The sequence below is a fragment of the Gymnoscopelus braueri genome (assembly GCF_963280865.1).
Source record: "Gymnoscopelus braueri genome assembly, chromosome: 2".
Lineage (NCBI taxonomy): Eukaryota > Metazoa > Chordata > Actinopteri > Myctophiformes > Myctophidae > Gymnoscopelus > Gymnoscopelus braueri.
Genome location: NC_137604.1, coordinates 1,340,331 through 1,361,789, shown reverse-complemented (window position 1 = coordinate 1,361,789; position 21,459 = coordinate 1,340,331). Strand labels below are relative to the sequence as shown.

Here is a 21,459-nt window from a genome sequence, read left to right as displayed (position 1 = left end):
CTGGATCTCTTCTCCACCAGTCTTAGTTCTACTGGATCTCTTCTCCACCAGTCTTAGTTCTACTGGATCTCTTCTCCACTAGTCTTAGTTCTACTGGATCTCTTCTCCACTAGTCTTAGTTCTACTGGATCTCTTCTCCACCAGTCTTAGTTCTACTGGATCTCTTCTCCACCAGTCTTAGTTCTACTGGATCTCTTCTCCACCAGTCTTAGTTCTACTGGATCTCTTCTCCACTAGTCTTAGTTCTACTGGATCTCTCCTCCACTAGTCTTAGTTCTACTGGATCTCTCCTCCACCAGTCTTAGTTCTACTGGATCTCTTCTCCTCTAGTCTTAGTTCTACTGGATCTCTTCTCCACTAGTCTTAGGTCTACTGGATCTCTTCTCCTCTAGTCTTAGTTCTACTGGATCTCTTCTCCACCAGTCTTAGTTCTACTGGATCTCTTCTCCACTAGTCTTAGTTCTACTGGATCTCTTCTCCACTAGTCTTAGTTCTACTGGATCTCTTCTCCACCAGTCTTAGTTCTACTGGATCTCTTCTCCACTAGTCTTAGTTCTACTGGATCTCTTCTCCACTAGTCTTAGTTCTACTGGATCTCTTCTCCACTAGTCTTAGTTCTACTGGATCTCTTCTCCACCAGTCTTAGTTCTACTGGATCTCTTCTCCACCAGTCTTAGTTCTACTGGATCTCTTCTCCACTAGTCTTAGTTCTACTGGATCTCTCCTCCACTAGTCTTAGTTCTACTGGATCTCTTCTCCTCTAGTCTTAGTTCTACTGGATCTCTTCTCCACTAGTCTTAGTTCTACTGGATCTCTTCTCCTCTAGTCTTAGTTCTACTGGATCTCTTCTCCACTAGTCTTAGGTCTACTGGATCTCTTCTCCTCTAGTCTTAGTTCTACTGGATCTCTTCTCCACTAGTCTTAGGTCTACTGGATCTCTTCTCCACTAGTCTTAGGTCTACTGGATCTCTTCTCCACTAGTCTTAGTTCTACTGGATCTCTTCTCCACTAGTCTTAGTTCTACTGGATCTCTTCTCCACTAGTCTTAGTTCTACTGGATCTCTTCTCCACTAGTCTTAGTTCTACTGGATCTCTTCTCCACTAGTCTTAGTTCTACTGGATCTCTTCTCCACTAGTCTTAGTTCTACTGGATCTCTTCTCCACTAGTCTTAGTTCTACTGGATCTCTTCTCCACTAGTCTTAGTTCTACTGGATCTCTTCTCCACTAGTCTTAGTTCTACTGGATCTCTTCTCCACCAGTCTTAGTTCTACTGGATCTCTTCTCCACCAGTCTTAGTTCTACTGGATCTCTTCTCCACCAGTCTTAGTTCTACTGGATCTCTTCTCCACCAGTCTTAGTTCTACTGGATCTCTTCTCCACTAGTCTTAGTTCTACTGGATCTCTCCTCCACTAGTCTTAGTTCTACTGGATCTCTCCTCCACCAGTCTTAGTTCTACTGGATCTCTTCTCCACCAGTCTTAGTTCTACTGGATCTCTTCTCCTCTAGTCTTAGTTCTACTGGATCTCTTCTCCACCAGTCTTAGTTCTACTGGATCTCTTCTCCTCTAGTCTTAGTTCTACTGGATCTCTTCTCCTCTAGTCTTAGTTCTACTGGATCTCTTCTCCACTAGTCTTAGTTCTACTGGATCTCTTCTCCACTAGTCTTAGTTCTACTGGATCTCTTCTCCTCTAGTCTTAGTTCTACTGGATCTCTTCTCCACTAGTCTTAGTTCTACTGGATCTCTTCTCCACTAGTCTTAGTTCTACTGGATCTCTTCTCCACTAGTCTTAGTTCTACTGGATCTCTTCTCCACCAGTCTTAGTTCTACTGGATCTCTTCTCCACCAGTCTTAGTTCTACTGGATCTCTTCTCCACCAGTCTTAGTTCTACTGGATCTCTTCTCCACCAGTCTTAGTTCTACTGGATCTCTTCTCCACTAGTCTTAGTTCTACTGGATCTCTCCTCCACTAGTCTTAGTTCTACTGGATCTCTTCTCCTCTAGTCTTAGTTCTACTGGATCTCTTCTCCACTAGTCTTAGGTCTACTGGATCTCTTCTCCTCTAGTCTTAGTTCTACTGGATCTCTTCTCCACTAGTCTTAGGTCTACTGGATCTCTTCTCCACTAGTCTTAGGTCTACTGGATCTCTTCTCCACTAGTCTTAGTTCTACTGGATCTCTTCTCCACTAGTCTTAGTTATACTGGATCTCTTCTCCACTAGTCTTAGTTCTACTGGATCTCTTCTCCACTAGTCTTAGTTCTACTGGATCTCTTCTCCACTAGTCTTAGTTCTACTGGATCTCTTCTCCACTAGTCTTAGTTCTACTGGATCTCTTCTCCACTAGTCTTAGTTCTACTGGATCTCTTCTCCACTAGTCTTAGTTCTACTGGATCTCTTCTCCACTAGTCTTAGTTCTACTGGATCTCTTCTCCACCAGTCTTAGTTCTACTGGATCTCTTCTCCACCAGTCTTAGTTCTACTGGATCTCTTCTCCACCAGTCTTAGTTCTACTGGATCTCTTCTCCACCAGTCTTAGTTCTACTGGATCTCTTCTCCACTAGTCTTAGTTCTACTGGATCTCTCCTCCACTAGTCTTAGTTCTACTGGATCTCTCCTCCACCAGTCTTAGTTCTACTGGATCTCTTCTCCACCAGTCTTAGTTCTACTGGATCTCTTCTCCTCTAGTCTTAGTTCTACTGGATCTCTTCTCCACCAGTCTTAGTTCTACTGGATCTCTTCTCCACCAGTCTTAGTTCTACTGGATCTCTCCTCCACTAGTCTTAGTTCTACTGGATCTCTCCTCCACCAGTCTTAGTTCTACTGGATCTCTTCTCCACCAGTCTTAGTTCTACTGGATCTCTTCTCCTCTAGTCTTAGTTCTACTGGATCTCTTCTCCACTAGTCTTAGGTCTACTGGATCTCTTCTCCTCTAGTCTTAGGTCTACTGGATCTCTTCTCCTCTAGTCTTAGTTCTACTGGATCTCTTCTCCACTAGTCTTAGGTCTACTGGATCTCTTCTCCACTAGTCTTAGTTCTACTGGATCTCTTCTCCACTAGTCTTAGTTCTACTGGATCTCTTCTCCTCTAGTCTTAGTTCTACTGGATCTCTTCTCCACTAGTCTTAGTTCTACTGGATCTCTTCTCCACTAGTCTTAGTTCTACTGGATCTCTTCTCCACCAGTCTTAGTTCTACTGGATCTCTTCTCCACCAGTCTTAGTTCTACTGGATCTCTTCTCCACCAGTCTTAGTTCTACTGGATCTCTTCTCCACCAGTCTTAGTTCTACTGGATCTCTTCTCCACTAGTCTTAGTTCTACTGGATCTCTCCTCCACTAGTCTTAGTTCTACTGGATCTCTTCTCCTCTAGTCTTAGTTCTACTGGATCTCTTCTCCACTAGTCTTAGTTCTACTGGATCTCTTCTCCACTAGTCTTAGGTCTACTGGATCTCTTCTCCACTAGTCTTAGGTCTACTGGATCTCTTCTCCACTAGTCTTAGTTCTACTGGATCTCTTCTCCACTAGTCTTAGTTCTACTGGATCTCTTCTCCACTAGTCTTAGTTCTACTGGATCTCTTCTCCACTAGTCTTAGTTCTACTGGATCTCTTCTCCACTAGTCTTAGTTCTACTGGATCTCTTCTCCACTAGTATTAGTTCTACTGGATCTCTTCTCCACTAGTCTTAGTTCTACTGGATCTCTTCTCCACTAGTCTTAGTTCTACTGGATCTCTTCTCCACTAGTCTTAGTTCTACTGGATCTCTTCTCCACTAGTCTTAGTTCTACTGGATCTCTTCTCCACTAGTCTTAGTTCTACTGGATCTCTTCTCCATTAGTCTTAGTTCTACTGGATCTCTTCTCCACTAGTATTAGTTCTACTGGATCTCTTCTCCACTAGTCTTAGTTCTACTGGATCTCTTCTCCACTAGTCTTAGTTCTACTGGATCTCTTCTCCTCTAGTCTTAGTTCTACTGGATCTCTTCTCCTCTAGTCTTAGTTCTACTGGATCTCTCCTCCATTAGTCTTAGTTCTACTGGATCTCTTCTCCACTAGTCTTAGTTCTACTGGATCTCTTCTCCTCTAGTTCCTCACTAACATTTTAGTCCAGTTTTTATATGTTGACAAAATTGTCAATATATTTAGTCTTAGTTTTAGTCATCATAGCTTAGTTTATATTTAGTTTTTATGTAGTTTTAGTCAGTGAATAAAGGTAGTCGACCAACATTTTTCGTCATAGTTTTAGTCGACGAAATCAACAATGAGGAGAACCTGTCTTCATGGAGACGGAACACGACAACACACGACCTGTGTGTTGGTCTGGTTGGTTGAGGGCGGTCGGGCGGGGTGAAACGTCGGTGAGGATCATCTGGTCCAACGTGGAGGAGTCGGCCTCCAGCCTGAAGGTCCTTCTAGGTTTCTGCTCTTTGGGAACGGCTGACGGACCTGTTAACACAGAGTACAGCCAGTGCCAGCGTTTTTAACTTAACTTTCTTTTACCTTTTACCAAGTAGTCACAAAATATTTTCTGTGATCACCGTCCTCACAGTGATCCCCTCATTACACACACCGTCCTCACAGTGATCCCCTCATTACACACACAGGCCTCACGGTGATCCCCTCATTACACACACAGGCCTCACAGTGATCCCCTCATTACACACACAGGTCTCACAGTGATCCCCTCATTACACACACAGGCCTCACAGTGATCCCCTCATTACACACACAGGTCTCACGGTGATCCCCTCATTACACACACCGTCCTCACAGTGATCCCCTCATTACACACACCGTCCACAGTGATCCCCTCATTACACAGTCCTCACGGTGATCCCCTCATTACACACACAGTCCTCACGGTGATCCCCTCATTACACACACAGGCCTCACAGTGATCCCCTCATTACACACAGTCCTCACGGTGATCCCCTCATTACACACACAGGCCTCACAGTGATCCCCTCATTACACACACCGTCCTCACGGTGATCCCCTCAGTACACACACAGGTCTCACAGTGATCCCCTCATTACACACACAGGCCTCACGGTGATCCCCTCATTACACACACAGGTCTCACAGTGATCCCCTCATTACACACACAGGCCTCACGGTGATCCCCTCATTACACACACCGTCCTCACGGTGATCCCCTCATTACACACACAGTCCTCACGGTGATCCCCTCATTACACACACAGGTCTCACGGTGATCCCCTCATTACACACACAGGTCTCACGGTGATCCCCTCATTACACACACAGGCCTCACGGTGATCCCCTCATTACACACACAGGCCTCACAGTGATCCCCTCATTACACACACAGGCCTCACGGTGATCCCCTCATTACACACACAGGCCTCACAGTGATCCCATCATTACACACACAGGTCTCACGGTGATCCCCTCATTACACACACAGGGGTCTCACGGTGATCCCCTCATTACACACACCGTCCTCACAGTGATCCCCTCATTACACACACAGTCCTCACGGTGATCCCCTCATTACACACACAGGGGTCTCACGGTGATCCCCTCATTACACACACAGGGGTCTCACGGTGATCCCCTCATTACACACACAGGGGTCTCACGGTGATCCCCTCATTACACACACAGGCCTCACGGTGATCCCCTCATTACACACACAGGCCTCACAGTGATCCCCTCATTACACACACAGGTCTCACGGTGATCCCCTCATTACACACACAGGGGTCTCACGGTGATCCCCTCATTACACACACAGGGGTCTCACGGTGATCCCCTCATTACACACACAGGTCTCACGGTGATCCCCTCATTACACACACAGGTCTCACGGTGATCCCCTCATTACACACACAGGTCTCACGGTGATCCCCTCATTACACACACAGGGGTCTCACGGTGATCCCCTCATTACACACAGGTCTCACGGTGATCCACTCATTACACACACAGTCCTCACGGTGATCCCCTCATTACACACACAGGTCTCACGGTGATCCCCTCATTACACACACAGGGGTCTCACGGTGATCCCCTCATTACACACACAGGTCTCACGGTGATCCCCTCATTACACACACAGGGGTCTCACGGTGATCCCCTCATTACACACACAGGCCTCACGGTGATCCCCTCATTACACACACATGTCTCACGGTGATCCCCTCATTACACACACAGGGGCCTCACGGTGATCCCCTCATTACACACACAGTCCTCACGGTGATCCCCTCATTACACACACAGGGGTCTCACGGTGATCCCCTCATTACACACACAGGCCTCACGGTGATCCCCTCATTACACACACAGGCCTCACAGTGATCCCCTCATTACACACACAGGCCTCACGGTGATCCCCTCATTACACACACAGGCCTCACAGTGATCCCCTCATTACACACACAGGTCTCACGGTGATCCCCTCATTACACACACAGGGGTCTCACGGTGATCCCCTCATTACACACACCGTCCTCACAGTGATCCCCTCATTACACACACAGTCCTCACGGTGATCCCCTCATTACACACACAGGGGTCTCACGGTGATCCCCTCATTACACACACAGGGGTCTCACGGTGATCCCCTCATTACACACACAGGGGTCTCACGGTGATCCCCTCATTACACACACAGGCCTCACGGTGATCCCCTCATTACACACACAGGCCTCACAGTGATCCCCTCATTACACACACAGGTCTCACGGTGATCCCCTCATTACACACACAGGGGTCTCACGGTGATCCCCTCATTACACACACAGGGGTCTCACGGTGATCCCCTCATTACACACACAGGTCTCACGGTGATCCCCTCATTACACACACAGGTCTCACGGTGATCCCCTCATTACACACACAGGTCTCACGGTGATCCCCTCATTACACACACAGGGGTCTCACGGTGATCCCCTCATTACACACAGGTCTCACGGTGATCCACTCATTACACACACAGTCCTCACGGTGATCCCCTCATTACACACACAGGTCTCACGGTGATCCCCTCATTACACACACAGGGGTCTCACGGTGATCCCCTCATTACACACACAGGTCTCACGGTGATCCCCTCATTACACACACAGGGGTCTCACGGTGATCCCCTCATTACACACACAGGCCTCACGGTGATCCCCTCATTACACACACATGTCTCACGGTGATCCCCTCATTACACACACAGGGGTCTCACGGTGATCCCCTCATTACACACACAGGTCTCACGGTGATCCCCTCATTACACACACAGGGGTCTCACGGTGATCCCCTCATTACACACACAGGTGATCCCCTCATTACACACACAGGTCTCACGGTGATCCCCTCATTACACACACAGGTCTCACGGTGATCCCCTCATTACACACACAGGTCTCACGGTGATCCCCTCATTACACACAGGGGTCTCACGGTGATCCCCTCATTACACACACAGGCCTCACGGTGATCCCCTCATTACACACAGGGGTCTCACGGTGATCCCCTCATTACACACACAGGTCCTCACGGTGATCCCCTCATTACACACACCGTCCTCACGGTGATCCCCTCATTACACACACAGGCCTCACGGTGATCCCCTCATTACACACACAGGTCCTCACGGTGATCCCCTCATTACACACAGGGGTCTCGTAGAACCGGGAACAAAATAATAATCAGATTTCTGAGTGCCAGAAATCTCACCGTCTGCAACGCTGCGCTGTTTAGAGCTGTAGACTCCACGGCGAGCACACGCACGTAAACAATTTATGCGTGGACGACGATGGATGGTCCTGGCTAAAGCCTGGAACAACAACATGTCTCACGCAAGTCACCATTGCAGAGCGATCGCGCATCAAGAATGACTCGTTTTGCCCACTGTAAAAAGTTAAGGAGATACAGAGGTTTTTAGCAAGGAGATAGAATGGAAGCGGATGGGAGCCAGATTTTTTGGTACGGTGATCCATCTGTCCCTTACTTCTTAGAGTGTTCATGGGTGATTCCAGAGCTGCGCTAGCCCCCACCATTTTGAAAACACGATTTGAACCGTGTTTGGCACCCGATGTGTTAACAGTGATGTTATGAAATATGGTAGTTACCATTATATAATAATAGTAATCAGTGGTGTAGTAAGTACCGTAATTTTCGCACTATAAGCCGCACCTGAATATAAGCCGCAGCAGCTAAATTGAATGATTTGTACATATCGTCAGTGTCCAGCCGGAACCAGCTAAATCCATTTTCATTTTTTTTTTTTTTTCATAAATCAACACTATTGAACATCTGTGTAATTTTTTTTTAAATAACAACATATGAAAAGTATTAAAAAGCGCATCTGACGAAAACTCCTAACTCCTAACATTGGACCCTCAAACTGTCCGTCAAAAACAAACAACTCCCCCCTCCTCTCAGGCTTTCGAGAAGCTCTGCTCTGTATGAGGCAGACAGGGAGAAGATTTTTCAATGCTTTTGGGAGAACATAAACTGGGAAGAGAAGAGAATGTATGTGCAAGTTTTGATAGATGTCACCCCAGTAAAGAGGAGAAGGGTGTCTTCACAAAGGTCATCTGCTTGTGTTTTCTTTTTAAATGTTAATGGACAGAGAATGAGTGTGTGCAGGAGTTTGTTTCAAACATCTCCAAGAGCTCAAGGAGATCATGCCAAAAGACTTTCACAGCTTTTATGACAATCTAAAGCACTAAGAAACACCCACCACACACACGCAACACACAACGCACAACAGTGTGATAATAAAATGTTGATACTGTAGGTATATGATAGGTAAATTCAACTGTGGTTGTTATTGTTAGTGCAGTAGGCTAAGAAACACCCACCACACACACGCAACACACAACACATAACAGTGTGATAATAAAATGTTGATAGGTATATGATAGGTAAATTCAACTGTGGTAAATTCAACCATTTGGAGGCCACTAGGTCACCTAGTGGCCGTTAGCTGTAAAAATCCATTGATAAGCCGCACCGTTATATAAGCTGCAGGGTCGAAAAATGGGAAAAAAGTCGCGGCTTATAGTCCGAAATGTACGGTAATTAAGTACATCTACTAAAGTACTGCACTTAACTCATTCACTGCCAGACTTATTTCTAGCTTGTGGTCCCACTGCCAGGATTTAGCGATTCTCTTACCTTTTCAAGTAGTCACAGAATATTTATCTCTGTATGATTGATCCCTGATGATGAATAATCTAACTAACTAACTAACCTCCGTGAGGTCGCTCCACTCCAGCCACACAAACACTGGATGGACCGGGCGGGTCGGGGGCGTGTCTCTGTGTGGAACAGTGCTTCGGATGAGGGACGACGTGTTGCGTATCGTGGGTCATGGCGAAGACCAAAGGGTCGTCGAGCAAATCGTCATCGTCCCAGCCGTCATCGTCGACGGCCATGTTGTTTTCTGACGGACTTTTAGTCTGTGTCGAAGACGTTGCTGGAGTAGGAGCACCAACAGCACTGGACGTGTTCCCTTTGATGTTCCCACAAGGCTCTCTGATGTTCCCACAAGGCTCTCTGATGTTCCCACAAGGCTCTCTGATGTTCCCACAAGGTTCTCTGATGTTCCCAAAAGTTTTGATGTTCTTACAAGGTTCTTTGATGTTCCCAAAAGGCTCTTTGATGTTCCCAAAAGTATTGATGTTCCTAGAGGTGTCTTTGATGTTTCCAAAAGGTTCTTTGACGTTCCCACAAGGCTCTTTGATGTTCCCAAAAGTATTGATGTTCCTAGAGGTGTCTTTGATGTTCCCACAAGGCTCTTTGATGTTCCCAAAAGGCTCTTTGATGTTCCCAGAAGTTTTGATGTTCCTAGAGGTGTCTTTGATGTTTCCAAAAGGTTCTTTGACGTTCCCACAAGGCTCTTTGATGTTCCCAAAAGTATTGATGTTCCTAGAGGTGTCTTTGATGTTCCCACAAGGCTCTTTGGAGGACAGCCTGGGGACAGGTTTTACTTCCAAAGAAGCGGCTAATGAAACCTGACTTAAACCGCCACTGATGTGCTGAGTGGGTCCGTCAAAGATGGCGTCCAGGTCCAGGTCCAGGTCGTCCTCCATGTGGTGATCGGCGGGTGAACAAACCTCCGGAACTCGTCTCGTCCCGACGACGCCGTTGTTGTTTATGGGCGGACGACACGTTTCCGAAGGAGAAGGAGGATCCGCCACCGTCGCCGTCCGTTCGTCGTCCTTGTTCTGGAAATCCGACATATCGACATCGTCAGGAAGCAGTTGGAAACTGTCCTGGTGAGTCATGGTGTCCTGGTGAGTCATGGTGTCCTGGTGAGTCACGGTGTCCTGGTGAGTCACGGTGTCCTGGTGAGTCACGGTGTCCTGGTGAGCGGTGGCTTTGTCGGAGCGCGTTGACTCGTGCTGTCGGAACATGTTGAGGTCAAACTGCTTGGCCAGTTTCATCAGATCGTCCACGCCGTTGGTTCTGAGGTGACAAAAAAACACAAAGGATGAGCAGTCTGAAAACATTTATTCACTTAAAGGGTCTATGACATGATGACCAGAACATATCATATTTGATACCATATGTCACGTGGTCTATGACATGACCAGAACATATCTGATACATACACCACGTGGTCTATGACATGACCAGAACATATCATATTTGATATGTGACGGCCCCCATGGCCTTTGCTATAGGGTTATGTGTGTGTACCTTTAACATTCCATTGCAGTGCTGGGTTGGAGGGTGGAGGCTGAGATGATCAGTGGAAGGGGAGACACCTGGCCAATTGTCTCCTCACTCTATAAAAGCCCCACTCTACAACAGTTCTCTCTCTTCAGTCCTCCCCAGGTCACAGGCGTGTGGCCACACAGGAGAGCATTTGTGTTTGAGTTCCTTATGTTGAGTTATTAGGTTCAGTTCCAGTGGGCAGCATGTTTCCCTGCCTCTATGATTTGGAAACTTGATTTATCACTTAATCACAATTATTTCCCTATTTGAAAAATAAACTTTACTCTTATTTATGTACTCCTCCGTGTCGTCTCCCCTTTTTTGTTATAGTCTCTGAGCCAGACTGTAACAAATGGGGGCTCGTCTAAAACGGAAAAATTTGGTAAACTACAAAGTTTGAGTAGGCTTATTGTAGTTTAGGTTGCTTGTGTTCAACAAGCAGGGTTCAGGTTCGCACCTACCCTTGGTGGCAGCAGGGGGGTGGGGCCGTGGGAATTGGGAAAGCCCTGGTGACGTCAGTGCTGGGGATTCCCTATCCAAATTCTTTGGGGGAACGATCGGAGGTCGGAGAATTTTGTTAAGGGTCTGGTGACTTAAGAACGTAAGTATATTTATTTTGCAAATCGGTTTTATTGAGCCAACTCAAGTAGGTATAGCGCGTTTCCCCTTGGGATTCGTGTGCGGGTAAAAAAGTAGTGTGGGGTGAAAGTGGCTGGGAGCATGTCCCTAGTCATGGGGGGTTGCCAGCTTGCTGGTCGCTTTTTCCACACTAGTGGGTTTTGGTGCATAAGTACCCGGCCGCAGAAACCCTCTGAAGACTAGAGCGCAGTTAGAGAAGTTTTTGGTATAGGCAGTCAGTGGGGAGGCTCAATTTAATTGATTTGTGTCTGTTACGTTCTTTTGTTACTAGAGGTTTTGGTTTAATTTGGTGTTTTGTTTTTTTTTGATTTTTTCAAAAGTAAAAAAAAAAAAAAAAAAAAAAAAAGTAATGGAGGTTACTGATTTTTTCTTGGCTCCGTCGGAGGAGGGATTAGGTGCCTGCACCAAAGATCAGCTCATTTTAATTGCAGAGCATTATGCAATTGAAATTGGTGATAAAAGGTCCAGGAAGGACAATATCAAAGCCATGATTATGGACAGCTTATATGAGCAAAAGGTGTTGACCCCGCCTCCGACAGTAAATGTGCAAGCTAAAGTGGTTGTTGAGGAGTGTATACCATCTGGGTCGGGCTTGACTTTTGAGCAGCAGAAAGAGTTGTTGCAATTTCAAGTACAGTTAAAGGAGAAGGATTTGGAGATGGAGAAAATGAGGCACAGAGCGGAGATGGCAAGATTAGATATTGAGGACGCGAGGCTCAAGCTGGTGAGAGAGGGAAAGTTGAGTGAGGTGAAGAAGGAGGGATCAGGTGACAAAGACCAAATACTGAAAAGTTTACGGTTAGTCCCCAAGTTTAATGAGAAGGAGGTGGAGGTGTTTTTCACTCTGTTCGAGCGGGTGGCAGACGCTAGGGACTGGAGTGATGTGGACCGCACGGTCCTATTACAGTGTGTACTAACTGGTCGTGCGCAGGAGGCATTTGCTTCACTGTCGGCACGGGACAGTAGAAAGTACACAGAGGTGAAAGCCGCAGTGCTTCGTACCTATGAATTAGTACCCGAGGCTTACCGCCAGCGGTTTAGAACGTGGCAGCGAGGCAATAGATCCTACTTGGAGTTTGCCCGTGACCTGACCACACACTTTACTCGTTGGTGTGTAGCTGCAGGAGTCGATGACTATGATGATCTGGCAGATCTGATTGTACTAGAACAATTCAAAAACTCAGTCCCTGAGCAAGTGGCCGTGTACATAAGTGAGCAGAAGGCACAGACTGCGGCTGACGCCGCGGCGCTCGCCGATGACTTCTCATTAACACATAAGGGATGTGGGGACAACCGTAGCTTTACTGGTGGGTTTGGGGGTGGCAGAGAAGCTGGCCAGGTTGTTGGGGGAAAGTATTTCCCTGGCAGGACCAGTGGGACATGGAGTGCGGAGCATAAGAGTGGACCAAGTGGTCGTGCTGTACGGGACTCCGATAATGTCTGCCATTACTGTCACCAGCCAGGACACTGGAAAAAGGAATGCCCTATGCTTCAGTCACGTAATGACAACACCTCAGCTAGGCCGAGTCCGTCTGCATTTGCAGGGTCACTTTTGGGTGGCATGGTAGATCAGCCGAGTGCTGAGGTAATGATAAGTGCCTTTTCACCATTTGTGTCAAAGGGACATGTGTCCTTGATTGGTAATCCGGAGAAGGTGCCAGTAACTATTTTACGAGACACAGGCTCATTTAATTCATTTATCCTTGCCTCTACTCTGCCATTTTCTGGAGCGACTGAAACTGGGTCGTTCATTCCTGTGTTGGGCATGGAGATGTCAGTTTTCCATGTTCCTGTACACAAGTTCATGCTCTGTTCATCTCTGTTCCAAGGTGAAGTTAGGATGGGGGTGCGTCCAGCTCTTCCTGTTAATGGGGTGACCATAGTACTGGGGAATGATGTAGCAGGGGAGCGTGTCTTTTCTGATCAGTCTGTGGTTCAACCTGTACAAAAAGCAGTTGAGGATAGGAAGCACCAGGAGGAAAATGAATATCTGTGCAACCTTCCTGGGTCTATTTCACACTCAGAGTTGGTGAGAGAGCAGAAAGCCGATCCCACACTGAAGGAGCTGTTCAATCTTGTTCTCCCCAAAAGTGAGGTGAAAAATCGTGCACAGGGGTACTTCATTGAGAATGGAGTACTACTGCGCAAGTGTGTGCCGAAGGGCCAAGGGTTCATTGGAGACCCAATTTTCCAAATTGTCATTCCTTCCAAATTTCAGGAGTCAGTTTTGCGCAATGCTCACTATGAGTCGGGGCATATGGGGGTGCGTAAAATTTATGATGAGGTTTTGAAAAAGTTCTTTTGGCCCCGTGTGAAAAGAAGCGTGGCAATGTACATCAAAGTCTGTAGTACTGGTCAAAAAACTGAAAGTCAACCCATCAAAGTGGCTTATTTGGTCCCCAATTTGGAAATTTCTCAGCCCAAAACTGTTAAAGTTGAGGGGACAGATTTGTGTGACCGTGGCTTTGAGCGGCGTGTTTTCAGCTCAAAAGATGTCATGACGTTTCCGAAGCGTGATGGACGCAAAAGTCATGGCAACTTGGTGAAACCATGTGTCTGTGGGTCACAGCCACAGGTGCAGAATACACCATGGAGTTATTTTCATCCTGTCTGCATTTGTAATGCACACAGGAAGGAAAAACATGGAAAAAGTAATTGGAAAGAGAATTATGTGGATGCTTTATTTAGGGGCCCATAAATTAATTCTGTGTTCATAAATCTGTTTTGCATAGGCCTTAACCTTTCTCTTAAAGGCTCCAAGGTACCAGTTGCTGAGGTGGGGTGGGGCTGAAGCAGAATGGAGATGTGAACTGGGGGGTTAGTTTAAAATGGGGTTCATTTTTTGTGAATATTTGCACGTTTGTAGTTTATTTAGTTATAACACAAAGTTTGGGCCAGGGTTCCCTGTGGGACCCTGTTTTGAAGGGGGGGGGTGTGACGGCCCCCATGGCCTTTGCTATAGGGTTATGTGTGTGTACCTTTAACATTCCATTGCAGTGCTGGGTTGGAGGGTGGAGGCTGAGATGATCAGTGGAAGGGGAGACACCTGGCCAATTGTCTCCTCACTCTATAAAAGCCCCACTCTACAACAGTTCTCTCTCTTCAGTCCTCCCCAGGTCACAGGCGTGTGGCCACACAGGAGAGCATTTGTGTTTGAGTTCCTTATGTTGAGTTATTAGGTTCAGTTCCAGTGGGCAGCATGTTTCCCTGCCTCTATGATTTGGAAACTTGATTTATCACTTAATCACAATTATTTCCCTATTTGAAAAATAAACTTTACTCTTATTTATGTACTCCTCCGTGTCGTCTCCCCTTTTTTGTTATAGTCTCTGAGCCAGACTGTAACAGATACCATACGTCACGTGGTCTGTCTGAGAAACTGTCTGAAAACAGGGCGGCTCATATCACAGATTGATTGGCATTTGCAGTAGCCAATGGGACGAAGTTATCAGAGACAGTATGAGCTCTCGTATCAAACAGACCAGGAAAATGAGGAAGTAACCTCGACATCATTTGGTATTTTATTTGTAAATCTGTGTGTATAAAACATGGAATCTCTAGTAGGGATGCCACAATCTGACCTTGAGCCAATTCGAAATTCGGACAGCCCTGGCGAATATTTTTCGATTATTCGAAATCAGGTCAGGCAGGCCACTAGGAGGCAGGCCACCGGGAATAGTCCCGGTCCTTCCGACGGCCAATCCGGCCCTGAGTGTGTGGCTGCAGCAGCACTCTGAGTCTGCACAGACAGCGCAGCTGGCTTCCTCCACTTTACAGTAAAACAAACTGTGGCCATTTACAATTATTAAGACTATAATATTACTATTATTAGTATTAGCATATATTTTGATTGAAGCTAAGGCATACAAAAGTTTAAAAAAAATATATATAATTAAAATCGAATTTTAAAAATCATTTTCGATTATGGAGACTAACGAATATTCGAAAATTCGAAAAATCGGTGGCATCCCTAATCTCTAGTTAGTTACACCAGCATTGTTCATGTGAAGCATTTGTTTACGCTTATTTATTGAAATGATAAAAATCTTCATCCATACAGAGTAATGATCTGATACCAGCGTGTAATTTAAACAAACAGCGGGTCTCAAAGTGTGGTCCAGGGACCAACTGGGTTCCTGGAGGGTGTTCCAAATGGACCCTTACAGGTCTGTAACTCTGAGAGTGTACAAATAGAACCAAATGGACCCTTACAGGTCTGTAACTCTGAGAGTGTATAAATGGAACCAAATGGACCCTTACAGGTCTGTAACTCTGAGAGTGTACACATGGAACCAAATGGACCCTTACAGGTCTGTAACTCTGAGAGTGTACAAATGGAACCAAATGGATAAAATAATGGTCTTGGCTAAAAATCTAAAATGACAGAGTATGTGTTCCTGGATTGAATGGCATAATTTTTTTGTTGTTGTTGTAAAAAGTAGCATTCATACAATCACTGTATTGACATGTTTATGTCCTCACAGGTATCTAGTAATACACTGTGTGTGTGTGTGAGGTGTACCGGGGGGATTTCTTCTTGAAGGGGGGGTGTACATCAGGACTGGGCGTACAGGGAATGGCTGCATTCTCCCCGATCCACTGCTGTAACGTTGGTTCTGGAACCGCTGGTCTGCCATGCTGCAACACACACACACACACACACACACACACACACACACACACACACACACACACACACACACACACACACACACACACACACACACACACACACACACACACACACACACACACACACACAAAATTTCCTTATTTGGGATTTTGATCACAGTGTCTGAATACCTACAGGACTCTGTTTTCCGGGCGTTTCGCCCATGTGGGCGTGGTTTTGAGGTTAAAGGTCAGACCACACCAGTGCAAGTGTCCTTGCTTACTGTAAATCGCTCTGGATTAAGAGTGTCTGATAAATGCCTAAACTGTAAATAGTTGCATGTGTGTGGACTGTCGTTTAGGGTTAGTTTTGGTGAGGTTAAAGGTTAGGGGTTAGGCATAGTTTTGGTGAGGTCAAAGGTTAGGGGTTAGGTTAGGGTAAGGCATAGTTTTTGTGAAGTTAAACTGCCAACAAGAACACACTGCACACTGCACAGGCGTCGAGATGGCTATGGATCAAGCGTGGGGATCCGTGGACACAAGCTACTTAAGACACAAGCGTCTGATCAACCCCGGCTGGGTCGTCTGGGCGAGGATGTATGATGTTGCGAGATCCGAAACACCCAGTGAACCCAGTATACATCACTGATGATGTGTCTAAGTTGCACCAAAAGTGTTTATTAGTGTAACAAGGTTAGGGTTTAGGTTAGGTTTAGGCATAGTGTTTGTGAAGTTAAACGTTAGGGTTTAGGTTAGGTTTAGGCATAGTGTTTGTGAAGTTAAACGTTAGGGTTTAGGTTAGGTTTAGGCATAGTGTTTGTGAGGTTAAAGGTTAGGGTTTAGGTTAGGGTAAGGCATAGTGTTTGTGAAGTTAAGCGTTAGGGTTTAGGTTAGGTTTAGGCATAGTGTTTGTGAGGTTAAAGGTTAGGGTTTAGGTTAGGGTAAGGCATAGTGTTTGTGAAGTTAAGCGTTAGGGTTTAGGTTAGGTTTAGGCATAGTGTTTGTGAGGTTAAAGGTTAGGGTTTAGGTTAGGGTAAGGCATAGTGTTTGTGAAGTTAAACGTTAGGGTTTAGGTTAGGTTTAGGCATAGTGTTTGTGAAGTTAAACGTTAGGGTTTAGGTTAGGTTTAGGCATAGTGTTTGTGAGGTTAAAGGTTAGGGTTTAGGTTAGGTTTAGGCATAGTGTTTGTGAAGTTAAACGTTAGGGTTTAGGTTAGGTTTAGGCATAGTGTTTGTGAGGTTAAAGGTTAGGGTTTAGGTTAGGTTTAGGCATAGTGTTTGTGAAGTTAAACGTTAGGGTTTAGGTTAGGTTTAGGCATAGTGTTTGTGAAGTTAAACGTTAGGGTTTAGGTTAGGTTTAGGCATAGTGTTTGTGAGGTTAAAGGTTAGGGTTTAGGTTAGGTTTAGGCATAGTGTTTGTGAAGTTAAACGTTAGGGTTTAGGTTAGGTTTAGGCATAGTGTTTGTGAGGTTAAAGGTTAGGGTTTAGGTTAGGTTTAGGCATAGTGTTTGTGAGGTTAAAGGTTAGGGTTTAGGTTAGGTTTAGGCATAGTGTTTGTGAGGTTAAAGGTTAGGGTTTAGGTTAGGTTTAGGCATAGTGTTTGTGAAGTTAAACGTTAGGGTTTAGGTTAGGTTTAGGCATAGTGTTTGTGAGGTTAAAGGTTAGGGTTTAGGTTAGGTTTAGGCATAGTGTTTGTGAGGTTAAAGGTTAGGGTTTAGGTTAGGTTTAGGCATAGTGTTTGTGAGGTTAAAGGTTAGGGTTTAGGTTAGGTTTAGGCATAGTGTTTGTGAAGTTAACTTACCCTGCCAGAGTTTTTTTTAGAGCAGTCTGTAGCCTCTGCCAGGGTTTTGAACGATTTTGTTACCTTTTCAAGTAGCCACAACATTTTTTCCTCCAGTTTGATTGATCCCCTGATGGTTGCTAATCACTGAGGAGATTCAGGTGTGGTTTCACAAATGTCAACGAGGTCATTGTGACCTCGTTGACATGTGTTGTTTGATGTTTGAAAATAGCACAAAAAACAGTAGTTTTAAACCAAAAAACAATGTGAAATGTTTGTCCATTTGAATTTTAACATTGAAGTGAATGGAGCAGCAAATCTTTGGAAATTGTTATCTCCTTAATATCGAAAAAATGTCAAAACTAAATAATTAGAGAATCTTTTTAGATTTTCTTTTTTTTCTGGACGTTTATAAACGTCTTTGGCAGTTATTGTGTTAAATGTTAGGGTTTAGGTTAGGTTTAGGCATAGTGTTTGTGAAGTTAAAGGTTAGGGTTTAGGTTAGGTTTAGGCATAGTGTTTGTGAGGTTAAAGGTTAGGGGTTAGGTTAGGTTTAGGCATAGTGTTTGTGAGGTTAAAGGTTAGGGTTTAGGTTAGGGTTAGGTTTAGGCATAGTGTTTGTGAAGTTAAAGGTTAGGGTTTCGGTAAGGTTTAGGCATAGTGTTTGTGAAGTTAAATGTTAGGGTTTAGGTTAGGGTAAGGCATAGTGTTTGTGAGGTTAAAGGTTAGGGTTTCGGTAAGGTTTAGGCATAGTGTTTGTGAAGTTAAAGGTTAGGGTTTAGGTTAGGGTTAGGCATAGTGTTTGTGAGGTTAAAAGTTAGGGTTTAGGTTAGGGTAAGGCATAGTGTTTGTGAAGTTAAAAAAGGGTTTAGGTTAGGTTTAGGCATAGTGTTTGTGAGGTTAAAAGTTAGGGTTTAGGTTAGGTTTAGGCATAGTGTTTGTGAGGTTAAAAGTTAGGGTTTAGGTTAGGGTAAGGCATAGTGTTTGTGAAGTTAAAAAAGGGTTTAGGTTAGGTTTAGGCATAGTGTTTGTGAGGTTAAAAGTTAGGGTTTAGGTTAGGTTTAGGCATAGTGTTTGTGAAGTTAAATGTTAGTGTTTAGGTTAGGTTTAGGCATAGTGTTTGTGAGGTTAAAAGTTAGGGTTTAGGTTAGGGTAAGGCATAGTGTTTGTGAAGTTAAGCGTTAGGGTTTAGGTTAGGTTTAGGCATAGTGTTTGTGAGGTTAAAGGTTAGGGTTTAGGTTAGGGTAAGGCATAGTGTTTGTGAGGTTAAACGTTAGGGTTTAGGTTAGGGTAAGGCATAGTGTTTGTGAGGTTCAAGGTTAGGGTTTAGGTTAGGGTAAGGCATAGTGTTTGTGAAGTTAAACGTTAGGGTTTAGGTTAGGTTTAGGCATAGTGTTTGTGAGGTTAAAGGTTAGGGTTTAGGTTAGGTTTAGGCATAGTGTTTGTGAAGTTAAAGGTTAGGGTTTAGGTTAGGTTTAGGCATAGTGTTTGTGAGGTTAAAGGTTAGGGTTTAGGTTAGGGTAAGGCATAGTGTTTGTGAGGTTAAACGTTAGGGTTTAGGTTAGGGTAAGGCATAGTGTTTGTGAGGTTAAAGGTTAGGGTTTAGGTTAGGGTAAGGCATAGTGTTTGTGAAGTTAAACGTTAGGGTTTAGGTTAGGTTTAGGCATAGTGTTTGTGAGGTTAAAGGTTAGGGTTTAGGTTAGGTTTAGGCATAGTGTTTGTGAGGTTAAAGGTTAGGGTTTAGGTTAGGTTTAGGCATAGTGTTTGTGAAGTTAAGCGTTAGGGTTTAGGTTAGGTTTAGGCATAGTGTTTGTGAGGTTAAAGGTTAGGGTTTAGGTTAGGTTTAGGCATAGTGTTTGTGAGGTTAAAGGTTAGGGTTTAGGTTAGGTTTAGGCATAGTGTTTGTGAGGTTAAAGGTTAGGGTTTAGGTTAGGTTTAGGCATAGTGTTTGTGAAGTTAAGCGTTAGGGTTTAGGTTAGGTTTAGGCATAGTGTTTGTGAAGTTAACTTACCCTGCCAGAGTTTTTTTTAGAGCAGTCTGTAGCCTCTGCCAGGGTTTTGAACGATTTTGTTACCTTTTCAAGTAGCCACAACATTTTTTCCTCCAGTTTGATTGATCCCCTGATGGTTGCTAATCACTGAGGAGATTCAGGTGTGGTTTCACAAATGTCAACGAGGTCATTGTGACCTCGTTGACATGTGTTGTTTGATGTTTGAAAATAGCACAAAAACCAGTAGTTTTAAACCAAAAAACAATGTGAAATGTTTGTCCATTTGAATTTTAACATTGAAGTGAATGGAGCAGCAAATCTTTGGAAATTGTTATCTCCTTAATATCGAAAAAATGTCAAAACTAAATAATTAGAGAATCTTTTTAGATTTTCTTTTTTTTCTGGACGTTTATAAACGTCTTTGGCAGTTATTGTGTTAAATGTTAGGGTTTAGGTTAGGTTTAGGCATAGTGTTTGTGAAGTTAAAGGTTAGGGTTTAGGTTAGGTTTAGGCATAGTGTTTGTGAAGTTAAAGGTTAGGGTTTAGGTTAGGGTTAGGCATAGTGTTTGTGAGGTTAAAGGTTAGGGTTTAGGTTAGGGTTAGGTTTAGGCATAGTGTTTGTGAAGTTAAACGTTAGGGTTTAGGTTAGGGTTAGGCATAGTGTTTGTGAAGTTAAAGGTTAGGGTTTCGGTAAGGTTTAGGCATAGTGTTTGTGAAGTTAAATGTTAGGGTTTAGGTTAGGGTTAGGCATAGTGTTTGTGAGGTTAAAGGTTAGGGTTTAGGTTAGGGTAAGGCATAGTGTTTGTGAGGTTAAAGGTTAGGGTTTCGGTAAGGTTTAGGCATAGTGTTTGTGAAGTTAAAGGTTAGGGTTTAGGTTAGGGTTAGGCATAGTGTTTGTGAGGTTAAAAGTTAGGGTTTAGGTTAGGGTAAGGCATAGTGTTTGTGAAGTTAAAAAAGGGTTTAGGTTAGGTTTAGGCATAGTGTTTGTGAAGTTAAACGTTAGGGTTTAGGCATAGTGTTTGTGAGGTTAAAAGTTAGGGTTTAGGTTAGGTTTAGGCATAGTGTTTGTGAAGTTAAATGTTAGTGTTTAGGTTAGGTTTAGGCATAGTGTTTGTGAGGTTAAAAGTTAGGGTTTAGGTTAGGTTTAGGCATAGTGTTTGTGAGGTTAAAGGTTAGGGTTTAGGTTAGGTTTAGGCATAGTGTTTGTGAAGTTAAATGTTAGGGTTTAGGTTAGGTTTAGGCATAGTGTTTGTGAGGTTAAAGGTTAGGGTTTAGGTTAGGTTTAGGCATAGAGTTTGTGAAGTTAAACGTTAGGGTTTAGGTTAGGTTTAGGCATAGTGTTTGTGAGGTTAAACGTTAGGGTTTAGGTTAGGTGTAGGCATAGTGTTTGTGAGGTTAAAGGTTAGGGTTTAGGTTAGGTTTAGTCATAGTGTTTGTGAGGTTAAAGGTTAGGGGTTAGGTTAGGTTTAGGCATAGTGTTTGTGAGGTTAAAGGTTAGGGTTTAGGTTAGGGTTAGGTTTAGGCATAGTGTTTGTGAAGTTAAAGGTTAGGGTTTCGGTAAGGTTTAGGCATAGTGTTTGTGAAGTTAAATGTTAGGGTTTAGGTTAGGGTAAGGCATAGTGTTTGTGAGGTTAAAGGTTAGGGTTTCGGTAAGGTTTAGGCATAGTGTTTGTGAAGTTAAAGGTTAGGGTTTAGGTTAGGGTTAGGCATAGTGTTTGTGAGGTTAAAAGTTAGGGTTTAGGTTAGGTTTAGGCATAGTG

At 44.4% G+C, this 21,459-nt stretch overlaps 1 protein-coding gene across 3 annotated transcripts in view; it reads right to left on the bottom strand.

Moving 5' to 3' along the window:
* etaa1a (ETAA1 activator of ATR kinase a) overlaps positions 1-21,459 on the bottom strand; it is a 44,685-nt gene that overhangs the window by 13,717 nt on the left and 9,509 nt on the right. For 2 of the 3 annotated variants that reach the window (XM_080418734.1, XM_080418735.1), the window contains exons 5-7: positions 15,842-15,957; positions 9,212-10,428; positions 4,267-4,440 (exon numbers count right to left, since the gene is read on the bottom strand). In XM_080418734.1, the coding sequence (XP_080274860.1) occupies positions 4,267-4,440; positions 9,212-10,428; positions 15,842-15,957 (1,507 nt within the window). The remainder of the gene's footprint in view (positions 1-4,266; positions 4,441-9,211; positions 10,429-15,841; positions 15,958-21,459) is intronic. The other variant, XM_080418736.1, reaches the window with a different exon arrangement.